This window comes from Macaca fascicularis, chromosome 6, assembly GCF_037993035.2.
Source record: "Macaca fascicularis isolate 582-1 chromosome 6, T2T-MFA8v1.1".
Lineage (NCBI taxonomy): Eukaryota > Metazoa > Chordata > Mammalia > Primates > Cercopithecidae > Macaca > Macaca fascicularis.
The window spans coordinates 102,231,898-102,253,401 of record NC_088380.1 but is presented as its reverse complement, the minus strand read 5'-3'; the positions used below and the strand labels follow the sequence as shown (position 1 = coordinate 102,253,401).

Sequence of the window (21,504 nt, the reverse complement as noted above, 5' to 3'; positions counted from 1 at the left end):
AGGCCTGTGCTTCACACTACAGGAGATTATATGCACAGAAACAGGAGACACACAGCTGATGTTGGAAGGGGTGCTGTGTTACTGAGGTGCAGTACACAAAAGCAGGAGGCACTCAGCAGGCGTTGGAAAGGGTGCTGTGTTATTTAGGTGCAGCACAGTACCGTGGGAAGGGCAGACACCAGGGTGAATCCTGAATCCTGGCTCTGATTCGGGCAGCTTGTTTCATCACCCTGAGCCTCAGTTTTTTCATCTGTAAATGAGGATGAGAATACCTCCCTCACAGATTCTATGTGACATGATTAGAAAATGCCTAGCCAAAACAGAATAAAAAATTTAAAAATAAAAAAATGAAAAATACCTAGCCAGTAATAAGCACTCAAAAATATACATAAATACGCACACATTCGCATTTGCCTTCTTTAGGTCTTACTTTCCTTGTTTGTAGGATAAGGGACTTGGACAGGACAGTTCTGTTCTCTCCAGCTCTGAAATACTGGCTTCCCGGTATCACCTAATTTCAGGCAGAAAAGCCAGTTTTCTCAGTGTGTCGAAGATCACCATTTCACAGGCTATTTTGTCTACGTTTAACTACTCGTGTTTTTCTGGTTAACTCAAGTGACATCTGTTCCCGAGCTGTTCCTGACGGTCATGAAGCTCAGCCACGATGACAGAGGAGCCAGGTATTTACACCTGGCCAGAGAAGACACGAATAATCTGTTCAGGTACGTGGTGCATTGTAAGAACATGGTCTTGAACGTTTTATTTAAATCGGGGATGTCCAATCTTTTGGCTTCCCTGTGCCACATTAGAAGAACAACTGTCTCAGGCCACACACAAAATACACTAACACTAAGGACAGTTGATGAGCTTAAAAAAAAATAGAGGACCTCAATATTTTAAGAAAGTGTAGGGATTGTGTTGGGATGCATTCCAAGCCATCCTGAGCATGCGGACTGCAGGCTGTGGGTTAGACAAGCTTGGTTTAAAGCACTGACTGTATGTTATGTGGTTTAAATATCATCTCACTAGTATTTTTATTGACAGAGCATCTTGAAAAATAAGGAAAAGCTTACACGGACTTACAATCTCATCAAAATACAATTTTATAGTCTGAATTAATGATTTACATTAGAGTTGGGAAACCCCGTGTTGGAGGATTATGGTGTCAGAATGATGATTTCTAGTAGCCTGAGGTGATGATGCATCTGGGAACTGTGTCCGCAGCACTAAGATGAACATTTTGTATTCTAGCCATTCTCCTTCCCTAGCGTTCTGTTCCTCTCCCTTCCCTGGCGTGCCGTTCCTTCTTCCCTAGCGTGCAGTTCCGGACCACTCCCATGGACAGTACCGGTGTTCCTCACATTCTTGAGCATACCATCCTTTGTGGGTCTCGGAAGTATCCGTGCAGAGACCCTTTCTTCAAAATGTTGAACCAGTCCCTCTCCACCTTTATGAACGCCTTCACAGGTAAGACCAGCATCCTGAACGGAAAACCGTGTTTGGGTTTGCCAGGCACACCCACTGGAATTCAGTTAGTTTCTGAGAAGGGATGAGAGGAGTGGGCAATTAATGTTCTAGAAAAATTTTTATCTCTCTCTACTTGAAGGACGTCAGAAATTTCATCCTTCAGGAAAGCCACATGGTAGCGAGGTTATAAAAACTAGTGTTTGAATAAAACGTACGTGAACTTTTCCCAGAAAGGTTCAAAACAATTTTCTCTTGGGATATCGCTACAATGCCAGGCCTCCAGAGTTACCACTAACGTTGATGTTTGACTTTTAGTAAGACTGACACTAGTGGATAGGGTGACAATGAACAGTGCACTCTGTGAAGGAGTGACATCGAAGAGCAAGTTAAATCCATGCTGCTACAGAATGAGGTCATCTTTGTAGACGTGTGAAAGTCTCTGGAGACACTTGAGAGAGTTTAGATGTTCGCTGAAGAAAGACCTGGTGCCCGTCCAGTGCAGATCCTGAGATGAGATGGGAAAGCTGGCACTCAGGGTGATGAGCTGGGACGGCTGCTGAGGTCGGGGGCCAGAGCATGGAGCCACTGCCCGATCTCAAGAATAGCTACAACTTACTATCCTAGGACAAAGGGGAAATGAGGCTTGAGATTCAATAATTTTAGTAGAAATCTGTTTAATTTTACAATTTCACTTTTCATTTGTACCCAGCTAGTGATTATACTCTGTATCCATTTTCCACACAAAATCCCAAGGACTTTCAGAATCTCCTCTCAGTGTATTTGGATGAGACCTTTTCCCCAGGTTTACGTGAGCTGGATTTCTGGTATGTCATGAGTGATTAACTAGTTGATACAGACTTTAGTATTTGAGTCACTGTCAGCTTATAATTATTTGTCCTCAGGCAGGAAAGATGGCGGCTGGAATATGAGAACCCCAGCGACCCCCAGATGCCCTTCATCTTTAAAGGAGTCATCTTTAATGAGACGAAGGGAGCGTTTGTAAGTTTTCTTTTTTATGTTGTGTTCAGCTTACCTTACCCATGTACCGTATCATGATATAGACACATCTGGAAGATGGTTGATTTTTCTTCAATATTCGCATTATAGGTGACATGTTCTTGGATTAGCTGGGGTCAGTGCTGTGAACAGAAGCCAGAGGGTAGCAGCGCCAGGCTGCTGTTCTTCCCAGCAGGTCTCAGACCATGTCTGACGACCCCCGTGTATGATCTGCAGGGAGAGAAAAGCTGTTTTCATACCACTATCAACACATTGTCTTTTACACTCATTCTTGCCCAAGCACATGGTGTACTTTCTAGAGGTTGCGTGGCGAGGTGTGTGACACACAGCAAGCTGGATACAGAGCAGATGAGGGAGTCCAGCTTCACCTCTGAGCCAGACACTACAGAGATTTGCAAAAAAGGCAACACAGCATCACTCTAAGTAGTGTTTTACTTTGTTATGAGAAGTATTTTTCAAACATATTTATATTAACATGTAATGATGGCTTACCTTAATGTATAATTATTTTTTAATACTTTAATTTTTTAATCAACTTTAATTTAGAATATAGAAAAATTATATAAACACACACAGGTACCTACACAGGCAAAAAAAGCCTACATAATCAAAAGCTGTTTGGGTCCTCATTAAAACCCATTTGTGCCTAGTGTTCCATTATTGGAATCCTAAGCTTGTGGGAGTTATTTATATCCTACAGCTCAAGGTCATTGCCAAGGTCTGATTTTTACAAAAAAAAATTGCCACCTCAGGCATAAATGGGTTAATTTTTCAGGGTGTAAAGGAGTCTTGAGACCATTTTGGATTAAGAGCTGCTGTCCTGGGTCTGTGTCTTCATGTCCCCTTGTGACTTTGACAACCTGCCTGTGCTGGTGTCCCTAAGGCTCATAGGTGGCCTGCTCTCTGATTTCCATAGCCTCCCTCAGCTGGTGAACCATTTCTTACCTTTTCATTCTCAATTTGGTGGTCTTTTCTTCCAAGGAGTCTTCTTGAAACTCAAGTTGGGGTGACAGCTTCTCCCCACTTGCCTGGTGGCTGGTAGGCAGACCTGGTGATCCCTCTGATTTACAGCCCTCGGCTATGAGTTTGTTGCAACACACATCAAAAGTCCATTGTTCTCAATCCTTGGGTTCTGTGCATGGGTGATGAGTGATTGAATACAGTGTTAAACAATGCCTGCAGGGGTGTCTTTTTTTTTTTTTTTTTTTTTTTTTTTTTTTTTTTACCATTAGAAGAGTTTTATTTGCAAAGTATTACAGGCATATGCACCAGAATGTGATCGATTGGCTATATTGAAAGGAATGTAGTGTGTGTGTATTATTTTATATATATATATTCTTATTTATTTACTTCACATTTCAAGACAGACAATGAGAGGATATTCTCCCAGCACCTTCAAAACAGACTTCTTCCCCACCACACGTACTCAGTGGTCTCTGGGGGTGACCCACTCTGCATCCCGGAGCTTACGTGGGAGCAGCTTAAGCAATTTCATGCCACTCACTATCACCCAAGCAATGCTAGGTAATATTTTGTTGGAAAAGTTTGATGGTGGATTGTGAAAAGTTGACTTGTTTGTGTTCTTACATTTTCATGACATGGCTTCTCTCACATTTAGCGATGCTTAAGAAATGTCTAAGTGTAGGTAAGATTCTTGGCCTAAGTTTGCCTATCTTACTTGGACATTGATTTTGGACATTTACAACGATAGCCTTCGGTGGGCTCAGAATGGTGGTTACAAACACGGTGTTTAGAGACCCCCAGAGGAGGGTCCTGGCCCCCAGCTTCTTGCATCACTTCCAGCTTTGTTGCATGGAGAGTGGGGGTGCATGGATGGTGCCCACCCCGACCCAGGGTGTGTGAAGCTTCGAGTCTGTCCTTGGCACGGAGAAGTGCTCTTCCGACAGTGGATGCAGTCACAGAACCTTAATTACATCCTCACGTTCTGACACATCGCTTGTTTCTTTTTTTTATTTATTTATTTATTTATTATTATTATACTTTAAGTTGTAGGGTACATGTGCATAACGTGCAGGTTTGTTACATATGTATACTTGTGCCATGTTGGTGTGCTGCACCCATCAACTCCTCATTTACATCAGGTATAACTCCCAATGCAATCCCTCCCCCCTCCCCCCTCCCCATGATAGGTCCCTGTGTGTGATGTTCCCCTTCCTGAGTCCAAGTGATCTCATTGTTCAGTTCCCACCTATGAGTGAGAACATGCGGTGTTTGGTTTTCTGTTCTTGTGATAGTTTGCTAAGAATGATGGTTTCCAGCTGCGTCCATGTCCCTACAAAGGACACAAACTCATCCTTTTTGATGGCTGCATAGTATTCCATAGTGTATATGTGCCACATTTTCTTAATCCAGTCTGTCACTGATGGACATTTGGGTTGATTCCAAGTCTTTGCTATTGTGAATAGTGCTGCAATAAACATACGTGTGCATGTGTCTTTATAGCAGCATAATTTATAATACATCGCTTGTTTCTTATGTCACTAATATAAGGTTATTATCATAATAATATAGTTTTATATATTATATAAAACACTAATAATTTACATAGAAATGCTAACGTAAAAACATATTTGAAAGATTATTTTACATAAAAAGAATTATGAAAACTTTCAAGCATACAGAAAAGTAGACTAGGATAATGAGCCCCTAAACACTTATCACATAATAGATATCCTTTTCCTTGTGAAGTTTTCGGAAGTAAATTATAAATGTTATCATTTACCCCTAAATATTTGAATTTATGACTCTAAAACATGAGGGTTATTTCTTACATGAGCTAATGCAATTTTCAGTTTTGATAGAATAAAACATACTTTCTTAAAACTGCCTATTTCTTATTCCATATTCAAATTTTCTAGTTGGCCTCAAAGTGTTTGTGGCACAGGGTCCCACAGATCGCAGCTGGTCAGCCCGGGTCTCTCCTGGGCACCCTCTCGGACGGCAGCGGAGTGTGCAGGCCGGGTTTCCTCCGGGCGCTCTCACTTTCCAGGTGACCTGGCTGCTTCTGTGTGGTGTTGGGTGCCATGTTCCTGTGTTTCCTGAGAACTGGAACTTAGATCCGAAGACTTAGTTTGAGTCAGGCTGTGCCTTTTGAAGCAGAGTCCCTCGTGGGGAGTTCTGCATAGATGGCCACATTCTACCATCCTGTGAGGCCTGCTTGCCTCCACTGGGGGGTCTCACGCTAGCGGGGTGCATGCTGAGAGTCGGCCACTGTCTTGTGAAGATCTGCTTTCTCCCTTCAGCCACGGAGCAGCTGGTGCACTTGAGTTTCTGGTGTCCTGTGATAATGAGTTTCTCATCAACCTATTAATGGTTTTCATATTCATTGAGGATTATTGTCTGAATCATTTATTAGAGTTTGTGAAGTTTTCAAATTCTGTAATTCTTCATTCGTTTGCTGGACTTCTTCAAAGAAGAGCTCCACATCAGCTGGGGCTCTCGGGTTATCTTGAAATATGGTTCAGTGGAAAAGGCAGGGGCGGCTGCTCTCCCTGGGAATTCCAGTTTGAAGAGGAGGGGCGGTGCAGGAACTACCTCTAATGATGACAGAAGAGGCTGTCTTTTTTTTTTTTTTTTTTTTTTTTTTTTAAGACAGGGTCTGGTTCTGTCCCCCAGGCTGGAGTACAGTGGCATGGTCTTAGCTTACTGCAGCCTCAGCCTCCTGGGCCACCTCAGCCTCCTGAGTAGCTGGGACTACAGGTGTGCACCACCATGCCCAGCTAGTGCTTATATTTTTTTTGTAGAGACAGAGTCTTGCCGTGGTGCCCAGGCTGGTGTCGATCTTCTGAGTTCAAACAATCTGCCCACCTTGACCTCCCAAAGTGCTGAGATTACAGGCGTGAGTCATTGCGCCCAACATGGAGAAGAGAGTTCTTTCTTTTCTTCTTTTTTCCCCCCAGTCTTATTTGTTTTGTTTTTTAGCACCCCTGTGACCTCACAGAAATATTTCTGTATATGTACATATTTGAGACTATGTGATCAGGTAGAATTTATTTTTATGCCCACATTTTCTCCAGCTGTTGGCCCATTTTGGTCTCACTTCTTTGGTTTCTACACCCCTACTCCCACCTCCCTAAAGCATGCACAGCCAGGCCCTCCCTGCTCCAGAGATTCAACTGTCTGTTTCCCAGGGAGCTCTGATTTCTGTGGCTAGTGGGGAAGGGCCTTTGGAGAGTAGCATGTGGACACTAGGGGTGGTGATTGCTCCTGGATTCTCTCAACCCTGAGAGTATAAATTTTGTTTCTAAATTCTAGAATAAGACATTTCTGAAGGTTCTTTAAGGTACTAGTTCCCCAAATCTTAACCATAGCTCAGGCAACATAATAAAGAAAAAGATAAATTCTGTCATTGTGACCTTTTTCCTCTGGTTGAATAAATGTGTTATCTGTATTAATATGTATAACCTTGAACTTGTTGCCAAAAATTGAGTTTTGTGAAATTGTCAGTTGGATTACTCTATTACTGTACTAGGGTTATAAAGTATTTTAACAAATACCTCTTTTGGTTTTTGCCACATCTCTAGATGAAGTTTAAAATGAAAGATCAATGTTTGGCTAGGTGTGGTGGCACATGCCTGCAAATCCAAGTACTTTGGGAGGCCAAGATGGGAGGATTGCTTGAGGCCAGGAGTTTGAGACCAGCATGGGTAACAGTGAGAATCCATCTCTAAAACTTAAAAATTAGCCCAGTGGGTGTGGTAGCTCATGCCTGTAATTCCAGCACTTTGGGAGGCTGAGGCGGGGAGATCACCTGAGGTCAGGAGTTCAAGACCAGCCTAATCAACATGGTGAAACTCTATCTCTACTAAAAATACAAAATTAGCTGGGCATGGTGGCAGGCACCTGCAGTCCCAGCTACTCAGGAGGCTGAGGCAGGAGAATGGCGTGAACCCGGGAGGAGGAGCTTGCAGTGAGCGGAGATTGCGCCACCTGCACTCCAGCCTGGGTGACAGAGCGAGACACTGTCTCAAAAAAAAAAAAAAAAAAAGCTGGACATGATACACAAGGTGACCCCAGGAGACTCCTGTGCAGAGTAAAAATGAATCCCAGCACTAAACTAGTCCCTGAAGTCCCTGCAGCATTCTCCCCACCACCCAACCCTGTGTCCACCTGCACCCGCCCAGAAAGAACAGTGACATCACCCCACAGCAGGAGATCACCAGCGGCGGCCGCCGCACCCCGGGTAGCTGGGCCACCCCCAGGGTTTCACAGGTGGAGAGGGAGCCTGGGAACGTGCATTTCTAACAATTTCCAGGTGACAGGGCACCACACTTAAAAATACACAACACTAGGTCCTGAAAGGACTTCTATTCACTTGCACATTGTTGGGATGGAGCCCTACATTGCGAAGGGCTTTTCTTCACGTGTCATCCTTGAGCTCAGGGGCTGGCAGCACTTGGTGGGACCTAGTAGGGCATCCCTTGCTGACTGCACACCCACAGCCAGAGCCCTCACGGGGATGATTCTCACAGGAAGCCCGCAGAGCTCCTGACACCTCCCTGAAGGGATGAGAAAGCTGAGGCTCTGAGGGGGATAAACTGATTACTGGAAGGTAACGACATTAGTGAAGTGGTGAAGCTGCAGTGTAAACCCTAGTCTTATTTCATTTTAACTTTCAAGACTTCCTGATTTCCTCTATTACAATGCCTGTGCCTTAGAGTCACCAATGGGAACTTGAAGGAAAATAATGCCTGCTGAGGCCAGATGCTCACTTAATTGCCTGGGGGTGGAGCCTGTGTGGTTCTAAGCCCTCCCTCTGAACTTCTGAATGGTGAGGAGTGCATATCAGCTGCCTCCTGCTGGGCCCTGCAGGGCGAAACCTGAGGAAGCCCCAGGAACATTCAGTAAGGGGTTAGGAGGGAGGAGAACATGGTTGGATGAAAAATAAGAAGGAAATGCACCAGCATTTACTGGCAGGCTCTGTCACCCGCAGGACAGGGAGGAAGACATGCACACCTGCAGTGCGGGCTTTCACAGCCTGGCAATGAGGGCTTTCACCCTCACAGGTAAACGTCACCTGTTTCACCATCTTCTTAGGGCTGTCCTAGGGCCCCAGCACACAGCTATTTGGGACAAAGGGCAGTTTCAGTGTCTTTCACTCCACACTCAAGCTACAGATTGTCCTTATAGCTCAGGTATCCTGGGGATAATCCATCTCCTTTCATTTTGGTTTTGGGAGACCAACCCAAGAACCAAAAAATTTCCTAAGGATTTCCAGGAGAAAACATCTTCCCACCAAAGAAGAACCTTACCATTTGGAAAAACATCTCTTCGTCATTTGCAAAAACCCCAGTTTTCAGGGAAGTGATAATCTTGTCATAAGAACCAAAGATAAAGTTGGAGATAACGAGGGAGTGGTTACATAGGAAATAAGTGGTCATTACTCTGACCAATTATTAAATCACTTTCTTCATATGACACACTTTTTAACAGCTTCTTACTAAACCACAGTGCAGGTAAGAGAGTCACAAGACCGCTTCTTCCTTGAGTCAGAGTCATTCACGGCCCACACCAGGGTCTAGCAAGAATGACTGAGGTCACCCTTATTTCCCGGCTACTTGGAGAAGCTGGATATCCCAGTTTACAAATTTCAGTTTCCTGGGATTCTGCTCTGATAAAATCTAAACTGTATTTAAAAAAAAAAAAAAAAAAGGAAGGAATAGGCTGGCCGTGATGGCTCATGCCTGTAATCCCAGGGCTTTGGGAGACCAAGGCAGGCAGATCACGAGGTCAGGAGATTGAGACCATCCTGGATAACAGGGTGAAACTCATCTCTACTAAAAATACAAAGAAAATTGAGCCGGGCGTGGTGGCATGCACCTGTAGTCCCAGCTACTTGGGAGGCTTAGGCAAGAGAATCTCTTGAACCCAGGAGGCGGAGGTTACAGTGAGCCGAGATTCCACCACTGCACTCCAGCCTGGGTAACAGCGAGATTCCGTCTCAAAAAAAAAAAAAAAAAAAAAAAAAAAAAAAAAAAAAAAAAGTTCGAATAGATGAAATCTAATGAAATAATCCAGTTCTATCCTTTTACCTCCTCCGTTGTCTGGAGTAATAAAGCTCCCTGCCTCGCCCTCTCTCACAGCACTGAACTGCTTTTCCTGAATTTTCCCACACTGCTGATCACTCACTTGTTAATTTCGATGCATACATTCTTTTTGAGAAATAAAGTCAGTTTGCCGACTGCTGCCACTGGTTTGTCAGAAAATGAGCTTATACTGCGCTGATCTCACTCCTGCTGCCAAAGCTCCTTCTAGGGGTCTCTCCTTTGACAATATAGGGATTATGTAGGCATGGGGAGGTGGGATACCAAGGGGGGATTCTGTCAACGTGCTGTTGCCCCCTCCCCAGCCCCACCAGTTCAAAGTCACCGAGCCGGGGGCCTATCTGACTATCGGGACTGTGCAGACCACCGTGTCTTCTGGTAGGGTCAGGGGAGGGCTTGAGATAAATCTGTAGGGCTCTTCACTCAACCACCGGCCCACTGTCGACCTCAGGTGCTCCAAGCGCCATCGCTGCCGGGCGCTATGTGGATGCGTCGGTGACAAAATGGAAAGTCTCTGGTCTGGGCAGAGCTTGTTCTGATCAGGAGAGACCCGAAAGCAAGAAACACAGTGAACAAAAGCATGATGCCCAGGGGTGGATGGCCATGAGCACTAAGGAGAAAAATAACAAGTGGGGTGGGGGTGTTAAGAGGGTGGGGAGGGGAAGGGCTGCCATTGACAAGCGGAGAGCCTGCAGACTTGCCTGAGAGTGACGTTTGGGGAAAGAAGGAAAGGGAAGAAGGGGAGGGAGGTTAGCTAAATGGACATCTGGGAAAGAGCTCAGGCAGCAGAGGGTCTGGGGCGTGGGCGCGGTGGCAGCGTGCTGCATTCCAGGGTCCTCTGCGTGGCTGGGACGGTGTCGGCCCTCCCCTGCACATCCCTCAGGGCCTTCGCAGAAACACCCACACGGGGACCTTCTACATACAGGCAGGACACGCCACCCATCGCCGTGACCACACTGTCCCTCAGAGGAGCCGCTGGCCACGTGCATCCCGTCCACATGGAGATGTACTTTAAGATTCTTTACACAATGGATTTCAAAGACTTAGTATGGAAAACAGTGTAAAATATTAATAATCAACATAATAATTGATTGTTATCAAATAATGGGCTGAATATAAAAGTTTTTCTTTTTGTTTTACTTTTTTTTTTTTTTAGATAGGGTTTCACTCTATTGCCCAGGCTGGAGTGAACCTGTGCAGTCACAGCTCACTGCAGCCTCCAACTCCTGGGCTCAGGCAATCCTCCCACCTCAATCTCCCATGGGGCTGGGACTGTAGGTGTGCAACGCCATATCTGACTAATTGTTTTGTATTTTTTGTAGAGACTGGATCTCTCCATGTTCCCCAGGCTGGCCTCAAACTCCTGGGCTCAAGTGATCCACTTGCCTTGGGCTCCCGAAGTGCTGGGATTACAGGCGTGAGTCATGGCACCCAGTGTCCCCCCGTCCCGGCCCGCCTTTCTTTAATGTGGCAACTAGTTCATTTAAAATTGCATATATAACACAAGCCACCCACGCAGGCCCCAATCCTGGGAGATGCTCCCGTTGGAGAAACCTCCAAGAAGGGGATCTGCTTGGATTTGCAAATGGCCCCTCTGGCCCCAGGGGGATCTACTGTGCAGAGCTGCTCTGGATTCGGCTCTTCAATACTGCCCTTGAGTGTACTGTGCACCTCTTGACTTTCGACCAGCACAAAGCTCCTTATTAAACGCTGACAATAATTCCTTCCATTCCAGGTGCCATAATGGATTCATTAATCTCCTGTTGATAGTTTTTTGCTGGTTTTCCCACTTTCTATTATTCTAAGCACTGCTATGAAGACTCTCCTTTTACCCCACCAGCCTGTGTCTGCCGCAGCTCACACGCTCTGCCTTTCGGCTGTAATAGCTGAGTGGCCATTTACCCCATGCCCTGACACACTCAAGTCCCTGGGTCTCCTCGGCAGGGTGTGTCTGTGGGCACAGGGCTGCCCTGCCACATGCCCCACCCCATAAGCTTCCATCTATGGCCACTTCTTGTGCGACCCTAAACTCACTACTTCTCCTCCTGTCCTCTCCTCTCCACAGAGCCACCTTTAATTGGAGACAGTCAGTCTGCTTCCCAGTCAGTCGGCTTCCCTCCACCTGCTTCCCAGTTCCCCTAAGACAAATCCAAAGTCCTCCTCTGGGCCACCCTCCTCTACCGACTCCTCCCTCACCGTAGGGTCAGGTCAAAGGGCCCCAACCAGAGGCTCCCCTGGGCCCTTTCATAAGACTGGAGCTTTTCTTCTCAGGTCCAGCTACAGGCACATTGTACCCACGCCTCACCGCAGGAGTGAGAGCTCCAGGGGCATAAAGGACTTGGTTCTTTTGCCTAAAGCCTGCCCTGACTCACCGAAGTCGGTCGGTTAATGTGCGAAATGATTACAGAAACACAGAAATAAGGTTAGGTGTGGCGCCTCAAGCCTGTAATCCCAGCATTTTGGGAGGCCAAGGCGGGTGGATCACTTGAGGTCAGGAGTTCGAGACCAGCCTGACCAATACGGTGAAACCCCATCTCTACTGAAGATACACACACACACACACACACACACACACACACAAAGAAAAAACCCAGGTGGGCATGGCGGCGCAAGTCTGTAATCCCAACTACTTGGGAGGCTGGGACAGGAAAATCGCTTGAACCCGGGAGGTAGAGGTTGCAGTGAGCCCAGATCAGGCCACTGCACTGCAGAATGGAGAGGAAAACACCGAGACCCTATCTCAGCACTCCAGACTGCAGGGCCAGGGCGGGACTTATAAGTAAGTCTCTGCCTCTCAGTGCTCTGGTCTGCCATGTGTCTGGCTCCCTCTTCCATCCTGACAAGCACAATGACTGTAATTCCAAACAAAGGACTGGGAATTGGGGGTGAAGATGGAGAGAACCGAGGAGTGGGGAGGGAAATGGCAACCTCTGGGCAGCTACTCTGTAATATACACAAACACACCAGAAAGGGCTTGTAGAAAAGAAACACAAAACGCAACCCAACTACTGACACATGGCCCTCTGTTCCTTATTCACCCGCACGTTCTTAGCAGAAAGGCAACTGTGAACGTGCAATCTGGTATCGTGACGTTTGCCCTGACCACGTTGTTACCGTATCTTCATCTTTCTAATTTTAATTGTTTCTGATGGCCCATCCGATTGGTAGAGCTTATTTAAAGAGCCCTGATTCTCCCTGATAAAAGGTTGGAGTCCTGTATCAAAAGCTTTTAGTTTTCTGTAACCAAGAAGGAAAACATGCTTCTTTTGAAAGATGACAAAATGTCTAGCTTCGAAGGGTCCTCCGAGTATGGCACACAAAGCGGTCTGCATTCATAGAAAATGATGCCATCACATAAATCTTCCACTGTGCCACGGGGTGACACCATCACTCATCGTCTGCCTCCCAGACCCAGTAATTTCTGCAAAATCAATTACTGCACTTTACACTGAAAAGATCCCATCAAAGAATGTGTGTGTACAGGATGGTGAGGGGCGCCGGAGCTGTGTGAGGCGAAACGGCACTGTTCTCAGTTTCCCCTTCCATCCGACTGCGCTCCGAAGCGTTGCTTCAGAGATTTCCATTTTATCTTATAATTAAATAATATGAACTCTACTGGGGGAAGAAAAGCAGCCCATCACATTGGTACTAAGCCTTGATATCATTTTTGCCATCTTGACTCCTATCGCTATAAAAAGTCATTTTCCGTTGCCCTCACAAAACCACCCAAGGAATATTGCTTCAGACACCAAAGGTGCCCATGTGGGGATCAAGCCTGGTGTCCAATAAATATGTATGTCATTGACCTAATGCATGTCCAGTCAATTGAAACCTCACACTTCTGACTTCGGTTTTAAGGTACTAATCTTGAAGTCTTAACAGTGTATACATATTGACCTGAGGATGTTGGGTACTTTTGATTAGAGAGGGTTGAATTCCTCTAAAGGACTTCATGAATGAAGAAGACAGCTAGAAGCCCTGGTTTCCTGCTCCTCACTGGAGATTCCAGGCGGGAGGCAGGCAGCAAACATTTGTGTTCCTGTCAAGCGCCAGGCGTGGTGCTGGGCACGGGAAAGTCACAGCGAAGACACAGCTACACGCAGCACTGAACATCCCTGCTGCAGCCACAGGGCCTGGCCACACCACGGAGCTCTGTGAACTCAGGGAAGCTGGAACACCTCGGGCATCCCTTGCTCATGTGTAAAGTGGGGATAAGTCAGTGCCCAGCATCACTGAGGGCCTGCCACATAACAGAGAGTCACTAAACGCTAGCTATTCTCACTAGGATTGGAAAGGTTGATACTCAATTTATATGAACTTTCTATAAATACTGTATTGATGTTCCTGTCACCACAGGCAAAAAGGACGCTGCTTTCGCATCCAGCCCACCCTAAGGATGCACCTGGACTTCCCAGTACACTCAGCTCCACCAGGCATCAGGCCCTGCAGAAGCCACAACCTGTGACTAAGACAATGAGTCACTCTTGGTGTGTGGCACAGCGTGACGTGGCCGTGGGCACTTAGTCATGATCAGTCCGTGATCAAGAGCTGGGGAGCTTATTTTAGATTGAGTGAAAATCAATTTAAGTTTCCAGACATGTCTTGGGACAACAGAAGATACCCAAAGAAGCAGGGGGAAACAAAAAACAAAAAATCCCACAGCCTGAGACAGAAGATACCCAAAGAAGTAGGAAAAACAAAACAAAACAAAACAACAAAAAAAAAAACCAAGCCTGAGAAATACTTTCTTCATTCAAGGCCTGGGGAGTCAGGAATACAGGAAAGAGATTTTCAATTTTATCTTATAATTAAATAATATGAACTCTACTGGGGGAAGAAAAGCAGCCCATCGCGTTGGTATTAAGCCTTAATATGATTTTTTGCCACCTTGACTCCTATCGCTATAAAAAGTTATTTTCCATTCCCCTCACAAAACCACCCAAAGAATATCTGTGTAATTTTGAGCAAGTTGGGTTTTGTTCACTTTTGAGCATTAACTAGATTAAGGAGCTTCGCCAAGAAAGTCCCATGAAAAGTATGGTGGAGGCCTGACATGATGGCTCATGTCTGTAATTCCAGCTCTTTGGGAGGCCAAGGCAGGAGGCTCACTAGAGGAGGCCAGGAGTTCAAGGCCAGTCTCAGCAGCATAGTGAGATCCTGTCTCTACAGAAATCATCATCATCATCATCATCATCATAACAATTAGCTGGTCATGATGGTGCATTCCTGTCTTCCTTGCTACTCAGAAGGCTGAGGCAGGAGGATCACTTGAGCCCAGGAGTTTGAGGCTGCAGTGAGCTATGATGGCACCACTACACTCCAGCCTGGGTGACAGAGCCAGACATAAGCACTCTTCATGGTCTAAGGGAGACTACAATATTTGGAATTAGGATCTGTTTTGCTCCTACCACAATCACGTATGCCCCTCATGCCCTTACCTAAGTTATTTTTCTTTGTGAGTCTTTCTCCCCACTTCCAAAATGAGGGCATGCCTCTCTTGGGATCATGTATCTAGGCTTGGAGATAAGAATTGTAAAGCTCCTAGTATACAAAATATTTTCAACAAATGGTAGCTATGGTCATTTTAATATATGGAATTTTACCATAATTTCACATCTGACAGATAATTCCCCTGAAATTAATACTTGAATGTGAATATGTTCTCTGATCTCTAGCTACAGGCAAGTCTTCTATGTCAGGGAAAATCAAGTACTAATATAGAATCAGAATAAAATGGCAAAAAGAATGGGGGCACAACAGATAAATTCTCGAGGAATAACCTACTTACTGTAAGAATTTGTAAATCTGTGGCAGCTAAGACCAGGCCGTCTGAGCACATCTGGAGGTGAACTTCCTTAAAAGAAATGCGTCCAAATGCTCCAAAAGATTCAAGATCATATCTCGGAAGGGTAAAGCTCTTTAGAGTCTACAAAAAAATTGTGACTTCGGCTCTGCCAGGGAAAGAATGCCCAGGTGACCCGCCGTGGCGGGCTTCCCCAGGGACAGCCCAGGTGTGACCCATGTGGGCTCGAGGCCACCGTATTTGATGCCACCTGCAGAGCTGAGGGCAGCTGTCTCCCATTAAGCCAAGGCTGTACCAACCAAGCCACGTTCCCACATAATATTGGTTTCCAAAGTACCTTTTTCCCCAGAAGAGAAGAGGCGTGGACTTACTAACCTTCAATATGTGTAACTCCTCCCGGGTGGCAAAACCAGGATGACAGAGAACACCGCGATTCTGCCAATGTATCCTAATCTCACATGCCTGTACACAAACTCCCAAGCATTTTAGCAAGCTTTTGGACATGAAGCTCAAAAGAATGACCCATCAATATTTTCCAATACATACAGCATCTTAATGTGTTTTTCTTTCGTGTGTTTTTTTTTTTTTTTTGTAGACACAGAGTCTCACTATGTTGTCCAGGCTGCTCTGGAACTCCTGGGCTCAAGCGATCCTCCTGCCTTGGCCTCCCAATGCACTGGAATGACAAGCATGAGCCACCGTGCAGGAACCACAGCACCTAAATTCCAAAATAACCTTGAACCCCTGACCTTCCACCCGCCCTGGTGACTTCCAGAGATCGGTTCCTCTTCCCGTGCCAAAGGTTTCTTGTCTTTCGCGGCCCGGGTAAAGTCACTCAAGATGTTCCCTCTGCTTCTGAAGGCCTTTGACTGAGAAGCCACTCTGGGTCCTATCCCGACCCCAGGCGGTTCCACTGGTACTTGCACATCTCCGGGCCGGTTTAAGTCACGCTGGCCAGACTATTTCCACTTCACTCTGGTAATTTCTCCAATCCCAGCGTCTGCTGCATCACCTTTTCTTTCTCTGAGAATCCAACCCTACAGGAGGAATGCTGAGGCTGGGGGGTCCTTTTACTAGAACGCTAACGCCAGAGCACTTCCCAGGGGCGCTGGGGGTCGGGCTGCAGGGCTGAGTCTGGCGCTGCCACTGGGGTCTCCCGCGGGGGGTGCTGGGCCTGGGGAGGCTACGCTGCGGGCTCGGGGAGTGCGTGGCAGACGGATGTCCCGGCCTGGGCGCAAGGAGACTACGGGCCCGGCATCACGTAGGCGCCCGCGGCGGGCCGGGCGGGGCCCACAGCGCCCCAACCTGCAGCACCCGCGCCCGCCCCGCGCGCTCAAGGGCGAAGGGAAGGTCACCGGGGCCGTGGGCTGGGGGCCCATCCCGGCTCCATCCTTGTTCAGTGCGCGGTCCCGAAACGGGAGGAAATCCGCCATCCGGGCCTTTCCACGCATCTGCTGCAGGAGGAACCGGGAAAATAAAAATCAAAACCCAGCTCCGGGCGCGTCGCGTCTCCAGCCCGCGCGATCGCTAAGGCTCCCAGGTAGCGTTCGCCTGGGAAGCGCGGATCTACCATCCAGCGGCTGCAAGGATCGGGGCGCTCCACCGTCGGGGCACTGGCGCCCCCACGTGCACCCGGGGCCTGAGGCGCACAGTCTCCACCACCTCCGGCTCGTCATTGTTAAATGTCCTCCCGGCGCGCCCGCGTCGTGGGCCCAGACTCGGGCCCCTCCTGGAGAGCCGCTTCTACATTGCAGGGAAGGGGAAGCCCAGAGCCCGCGCCCCGGCTCCGCTGACGTCCCCGAGTCCCCGCTTCCTGGTCCTTCCCGTCCGCAGAGGCTGGCGGGGAGGGCCTGGGACCCATTTTAGTTTTCGGTATCGTCACTAGCCGAAAAGCAACTAGTGCAGGAAACCCTTTTTTTTTTTTTTTTTTTTTTTTTTTAAATCCTTTTAGGAAACCCTTTTTTAAACTCTTCCAACGGAAAAGCGACATGCTGGGGGGTGACGTGGGGCGGAGTTAGGGGGCGGGGGGCCACTTAGCAAGTGATCGCGCTGTACTCACGCTTCGGAGGGGAAGCCCGGCCCTGTCCTACAGCTCTGAGGGAGAACGTCCCCCAAGGGCGCTCCAGGCGACCCCCTCTGCCAGGCTCAATTTAAAACATAAACCGGAGGGGGTGGAAACCTCACTCTCTTCCGGACGGAGGTTCCTACCGCCGTGTCCCTTCCTCCTCCGCCCCACCCGGCAAGGACCCCGGGGCTGCCTTGCCGGCTCACGCCGCCCCGCAGGTACCCCTGCCGCTCCGGGTCACGGGCTTCTCTCCAGTTCTCCCCATCGCTTCCCCGCTCGTCTCCCCTGTTCTTCCCATCGCTTCCCCACCTTTCCCCGGGTCCTCCCATCGCTTCCCCCTCTTCTGCCCCGTCGCCCCATCCACTTCGCCCTGTTCTCCCTCCTCCGTCCGTCACTCCCTCGCCGCCGGGAGGGGGGCGCGCACCTTGAGCATCCCCGCCGCTGGTCAGCACGCCGATGGCCTTGCGGGCCCCGAAGAGGTGCTCCAGGAACTTCCGCAAGGAGCCCTTGGGGGCCCGGGAGTCGTCCGCGTCCATGGCGAGAAGGCGGAGGGCAGCCCCTAGTCTGGCTGCGCCGCTGGCAATGGGAACCCTGCCGGCGCGCGCCCGACTCGGAACCGCCGCCAGGCCGGCGCCCCTGAGCGGACCCAGGGCCAATGGGCGGTGACGGGATGGGCCCGAGCGCACGGGAGGGGCTGCGGGGCGGGGGCGGGGGGGCGGCTAGGGGCGGGGTCACGGCTAGGGGCTGGGGCAGGGGCTGGCGAGGGGGCGGGTGTGGGCAGGAGGACCTACGCGGGGGTCGTCCCAGGTGGGGGCCGCGCTAGCGGTGGGGGAGGCCGCAGAGGCGGGGGTAGAGCCACAGGTGGGCGGGGTCCCTGCGGGCGGGGCCGCGTTGCTGGTGCGCGAGCCTCGCGGGTGGGTTGGAGGACTCTGGTTGGGGGCTTTAGAGATGCCCCGAGCACCACAAGTGGGGACGGGGGCAGTGTCCTGGGGAGGGGAGACCGCAGCGGGGCGGGGTCACATCGTTTACCGGGCGCGCCAGAGCGGGGCGGGATAGAAAGCGGGGAGCATCTCCCGGGGGGTCGAGGGAGACCCTGAGTGTGCGGGAACGCCGGGGCGTGTGGAAACCCCTCACTTGCGGGGAGCGCCGATGCGGGGCGGGGTGGAATTGGGGCGCGGAGACCCCACCTGGACGCGGAGGCTCGCGCCCGGCCGCGCGCACAGCTTTTTGTTGCCGGCAGGATTCCTCTTGGGGCTGTGCTGGGAGCCTCGGGGCGCGGCTTCCTCGACCGCCGCCCCCAAGTTTTCTCTGCAGCCTGAGGTCGGGAAGGACGGACGGAGAGTGGATCCCCAAGGTGGTGAGAAAAGCTGATCGCGGCAGGCTTAGCTTTGACCAAGTTGCGATTTCCGGGGCCTACGGAGGCTGTGACGCTCCTGGGCCCCCAGCCCGGCCCTTGGGGAGAAGAAGCCTTGGGGTAGAGGAGGGTATCGGGCGCGACCCTCAGAGACCCCTGGGCGCGCGAAAGTCAGAGTGGGGCAGGAGGAGGCGCAACAGGACTGGCCTGGATGGGAGGCGGGACGACCCTTCCTCCCCACGGACAGGCGCGCTGCTGTACGCTGTGCCGACATCGGCCGGCTTCACTGGCCAACTCCACGTGCTGAAATACGCACACCCAATGGGATGTGCGGTTGCCTATCCACAGCTTAACAGCCTGGTGCCAGGTACCCTGAGATGGGAGAGGGGGCAGCCCCGACAAAAGCACGGGCTTATGGGGCCCCGGTTCCTTCAGTGCTCACCCCACGAAGAAGGGCTCCCAAACGGCCCCACTGGACGGCTTACTGGAGGATGGTCCTGCGCAGTGGGTGTTTGTTGAACAGATAAGAGACAACTAAAGAGACTAAGAAGAGGTTTGTTCTGTGAACCGGGGAAAGTGAAGCAGTCGCAAAAGAGAGTCTCACCAAAGGGCAATCCTGGGGAAAAGATGGAGAGGCATGGATTTTTCTTTCATGTGTGCCTCATCCTGGGGCTCATCCCGCTGAGCATCAAATATTCATTGCAAAAGAGGAAAAAGAAATATGCTGCAGACAATGCTGGATGGTCTGATCTCTCCATTGGCCGGAATTAACGGGGCAGTCCCTAACCCCTCGTGGTCCTCAGAATCACCTGGCCTATGCACACCCCCACTAAACCACTGAAGTCCAGTTTCTTCGAGCGCAGCCAGGGAATGTGTATTTTTAAACAAGCCATCTAGGTTACTCTGATGAATGCAAAGTCGAAGAGCGCTGCTCTCATGCACTGAGCCTGAGCTTTATTCTATTAATAAAAAAGAAGAGGAGAATCCTGGGTGTCTTAAGGTGGCAGTTGAGTGGCCTTTGCCTTTTGGCGGGTAGGAGAGCAGACCGGGGCTCTAAGCACCCGCACCCACCGCTGGGCTCAGGATCTGTGCTGGAGAATAGAAGGGCTAATTTAATTATTCATGCCTTTTTAGAGCATATTACATGTGGAGAAGGTGGGGCACGCTGAATTGTATTTTAGCCAAATACCCCTTATCTCCTTATACACTAGATATTTGTATATTGAACATTAGGGGATGGGTCATTTGTCGTCAAATTGCCTGTAATACAGAAAACGAGAGATACAACCGAACAGTTCAACCATGATGAGTTAAATAAATGATGATAAAAATAGATGCTGCAATAATATTTAATTGCTGTTACCGCTACGAGGATAAGTGTCTACTGACATGGAAATATGTTCAGGACATACCAATAAGTGAAAAGGCAGTCCTAGACACAGTGCGAGCCTGTGCGTGTGTGTGTGTGTGTGTGTGTGTGTGTGAGTCTGCATACATATGTAAATGTTTCTGAGCATTTTATTTCCTTTCTTTTGCTTAGTACAGGTAATGCTATTTTTCTCTCCAATGAACAGGTATTGTTTAGGGAAAAGAAATAGTTAATTAAAAACAATAAAATTTAGAGTGTCAACACCCCCAAGGTTACGGATTATGTTGAAAAGTTTGTCTGTATGTAAGGGCTGGGGTCAGGGTGGTCACTGACAGTCCTCACACATCTGTTCTCATGAGTTTGGCCCATTGCTCAGTCAGTCAAGGAATTAGCATATATTAATATATGCCTGTAGCTAAGATGGAAGAGAATAGCTATAGCTCTTTTTTTTTTTTTTTTTTTTTTTTTTTTTTTTTTTTTGCACGTCATGTATTTTAATGGTGCTACAACTAGAGGTATTTTTTTTTTAATCGTTAGCCTTAGCAATGAATCTTCTAATTCAAGAGGAAGATATTACATGCCGTGCTGACCGTACAGCTTCCACCCAGTAGGACCTGAGGTGTGTGTTTGTTCTTTATTGTCCCTTAACAGGTTAGTCTAAACTCTGGCCCACACCAGCACACAGTTAAACCACAGGTATGATTACTCCTTGGGCCAGGAGTGCAGGCTTCACTGGGCCCTCTGCCCCAGGGGCTCTCCGCGGCTGCAGCAGGTGTCTGCCCAGGGCTGCCGTGTCTTCTGAAGGCTCAGGCTCATCAGCGGAGGAGATGCTTCCATGCTCGCTTCTGTGTTGCTGGCAGGATTCTGTTGCTTACAAACTTGGACTGAAGGCCCCAGTCTCTCCGTGGCATCAGCTTCAGGCCGCCCTCTGCCCTGGGCGGGTGACTGGCTTTGCCAGAACTAGCACCTATCAAGAGCCAGAGGGAGAGTTCCAGTGGACGGAACCTGCAGCCCCTCCCAATCCAATCTCAGGAGAGACCGCCACCTCTTTTGCCTGGTTCTATTCATTAGAAGTGAGCCACTGAGTCCAGCCCTCTTCGAGGGTCTGGCTGTGAACACTAGGGGCAGGGGCCAAGGGGAGCCACTTGGGAGGGGAGGTGCTGCCTGGGACCTGCCTAGGACAAAGTGAAAGAGAACATGCATAGGGACAGATGCCCTTCCCACTTCCCCTCTGTGGTGAGCGCAGGAGCTGCCGATGTGCCCTAAAGGAGTTGTGGCATCCCAGGAGGGAAGCATCCTCCCAGCCATGAGGGCGCCATGACCCAGTGCCCCAGCATGTGGGGCTGCACATTCCAGGGCTACCTG

The 21,504-nt window shown here is 49.0% G+C and overlaps 1 protein-coding gene and 2 long non-coding RNA genes across 3 annotated transcripts in view; 1 reads left to right on the top strand and 2 right to left on the bottom strand.

Annotated features, from left to right (window-relative positions):
- LOC135971520 (uncharacterized) overlaps nt 1-19,044 on the bottom strand; it is a 106,317-nt gene extending 87,273 nt beyond the window's left edge. Inside the window, exons 1-4 of the mRNA XM_073993194.1 lie at nt 18,834-19,044; nt 18,604-18,731; nt 18,208-18,402; nt 17,841-18,135 (exon numbers count right to left, since the gene is read on the bottom strand). Coding sequence (XP_073849295.1) covers nt 17,841-18,135; nt 18,208-18,402; nt 18,604-18,731; nt 18,834-19,044 — 829 coding nt within the window. The remainder of the gene's footprint in view (nt 1-17,840; nt 18,136-18,207; nt 18,403-18,603; nt 18,732-18,833) is intronic.
- On the bottom strand, nt 1,005-17,475 carry LOC123575500 (uncharacterized). The gene is made up of 4 exons (XR_010587518.2): nt 17,411-17,475; nt 3,430-3,616; nt 2,501-2,694; nt 1,005-2,087 (listed from the first exon to the last, which is right to left on the bottom strand). It is a non-coding gene; the product is annotated as an uncharacterized lncRNA (long non-coding RNA).
- LOC141407036 (uncharacterized) lies at nt 2,174-2,597 on the top strand. The gene is made up of 2 exons (XR_012413968.1): nt 2,174-2,291; nt 2,370-2,597. It is a non-coding gene; the product is annotated as an uncharacterized lncRNA (long non-coding RNA).
- Nucleotides 19,045-21,504: the final 2,460 nt, after the last annotated feature.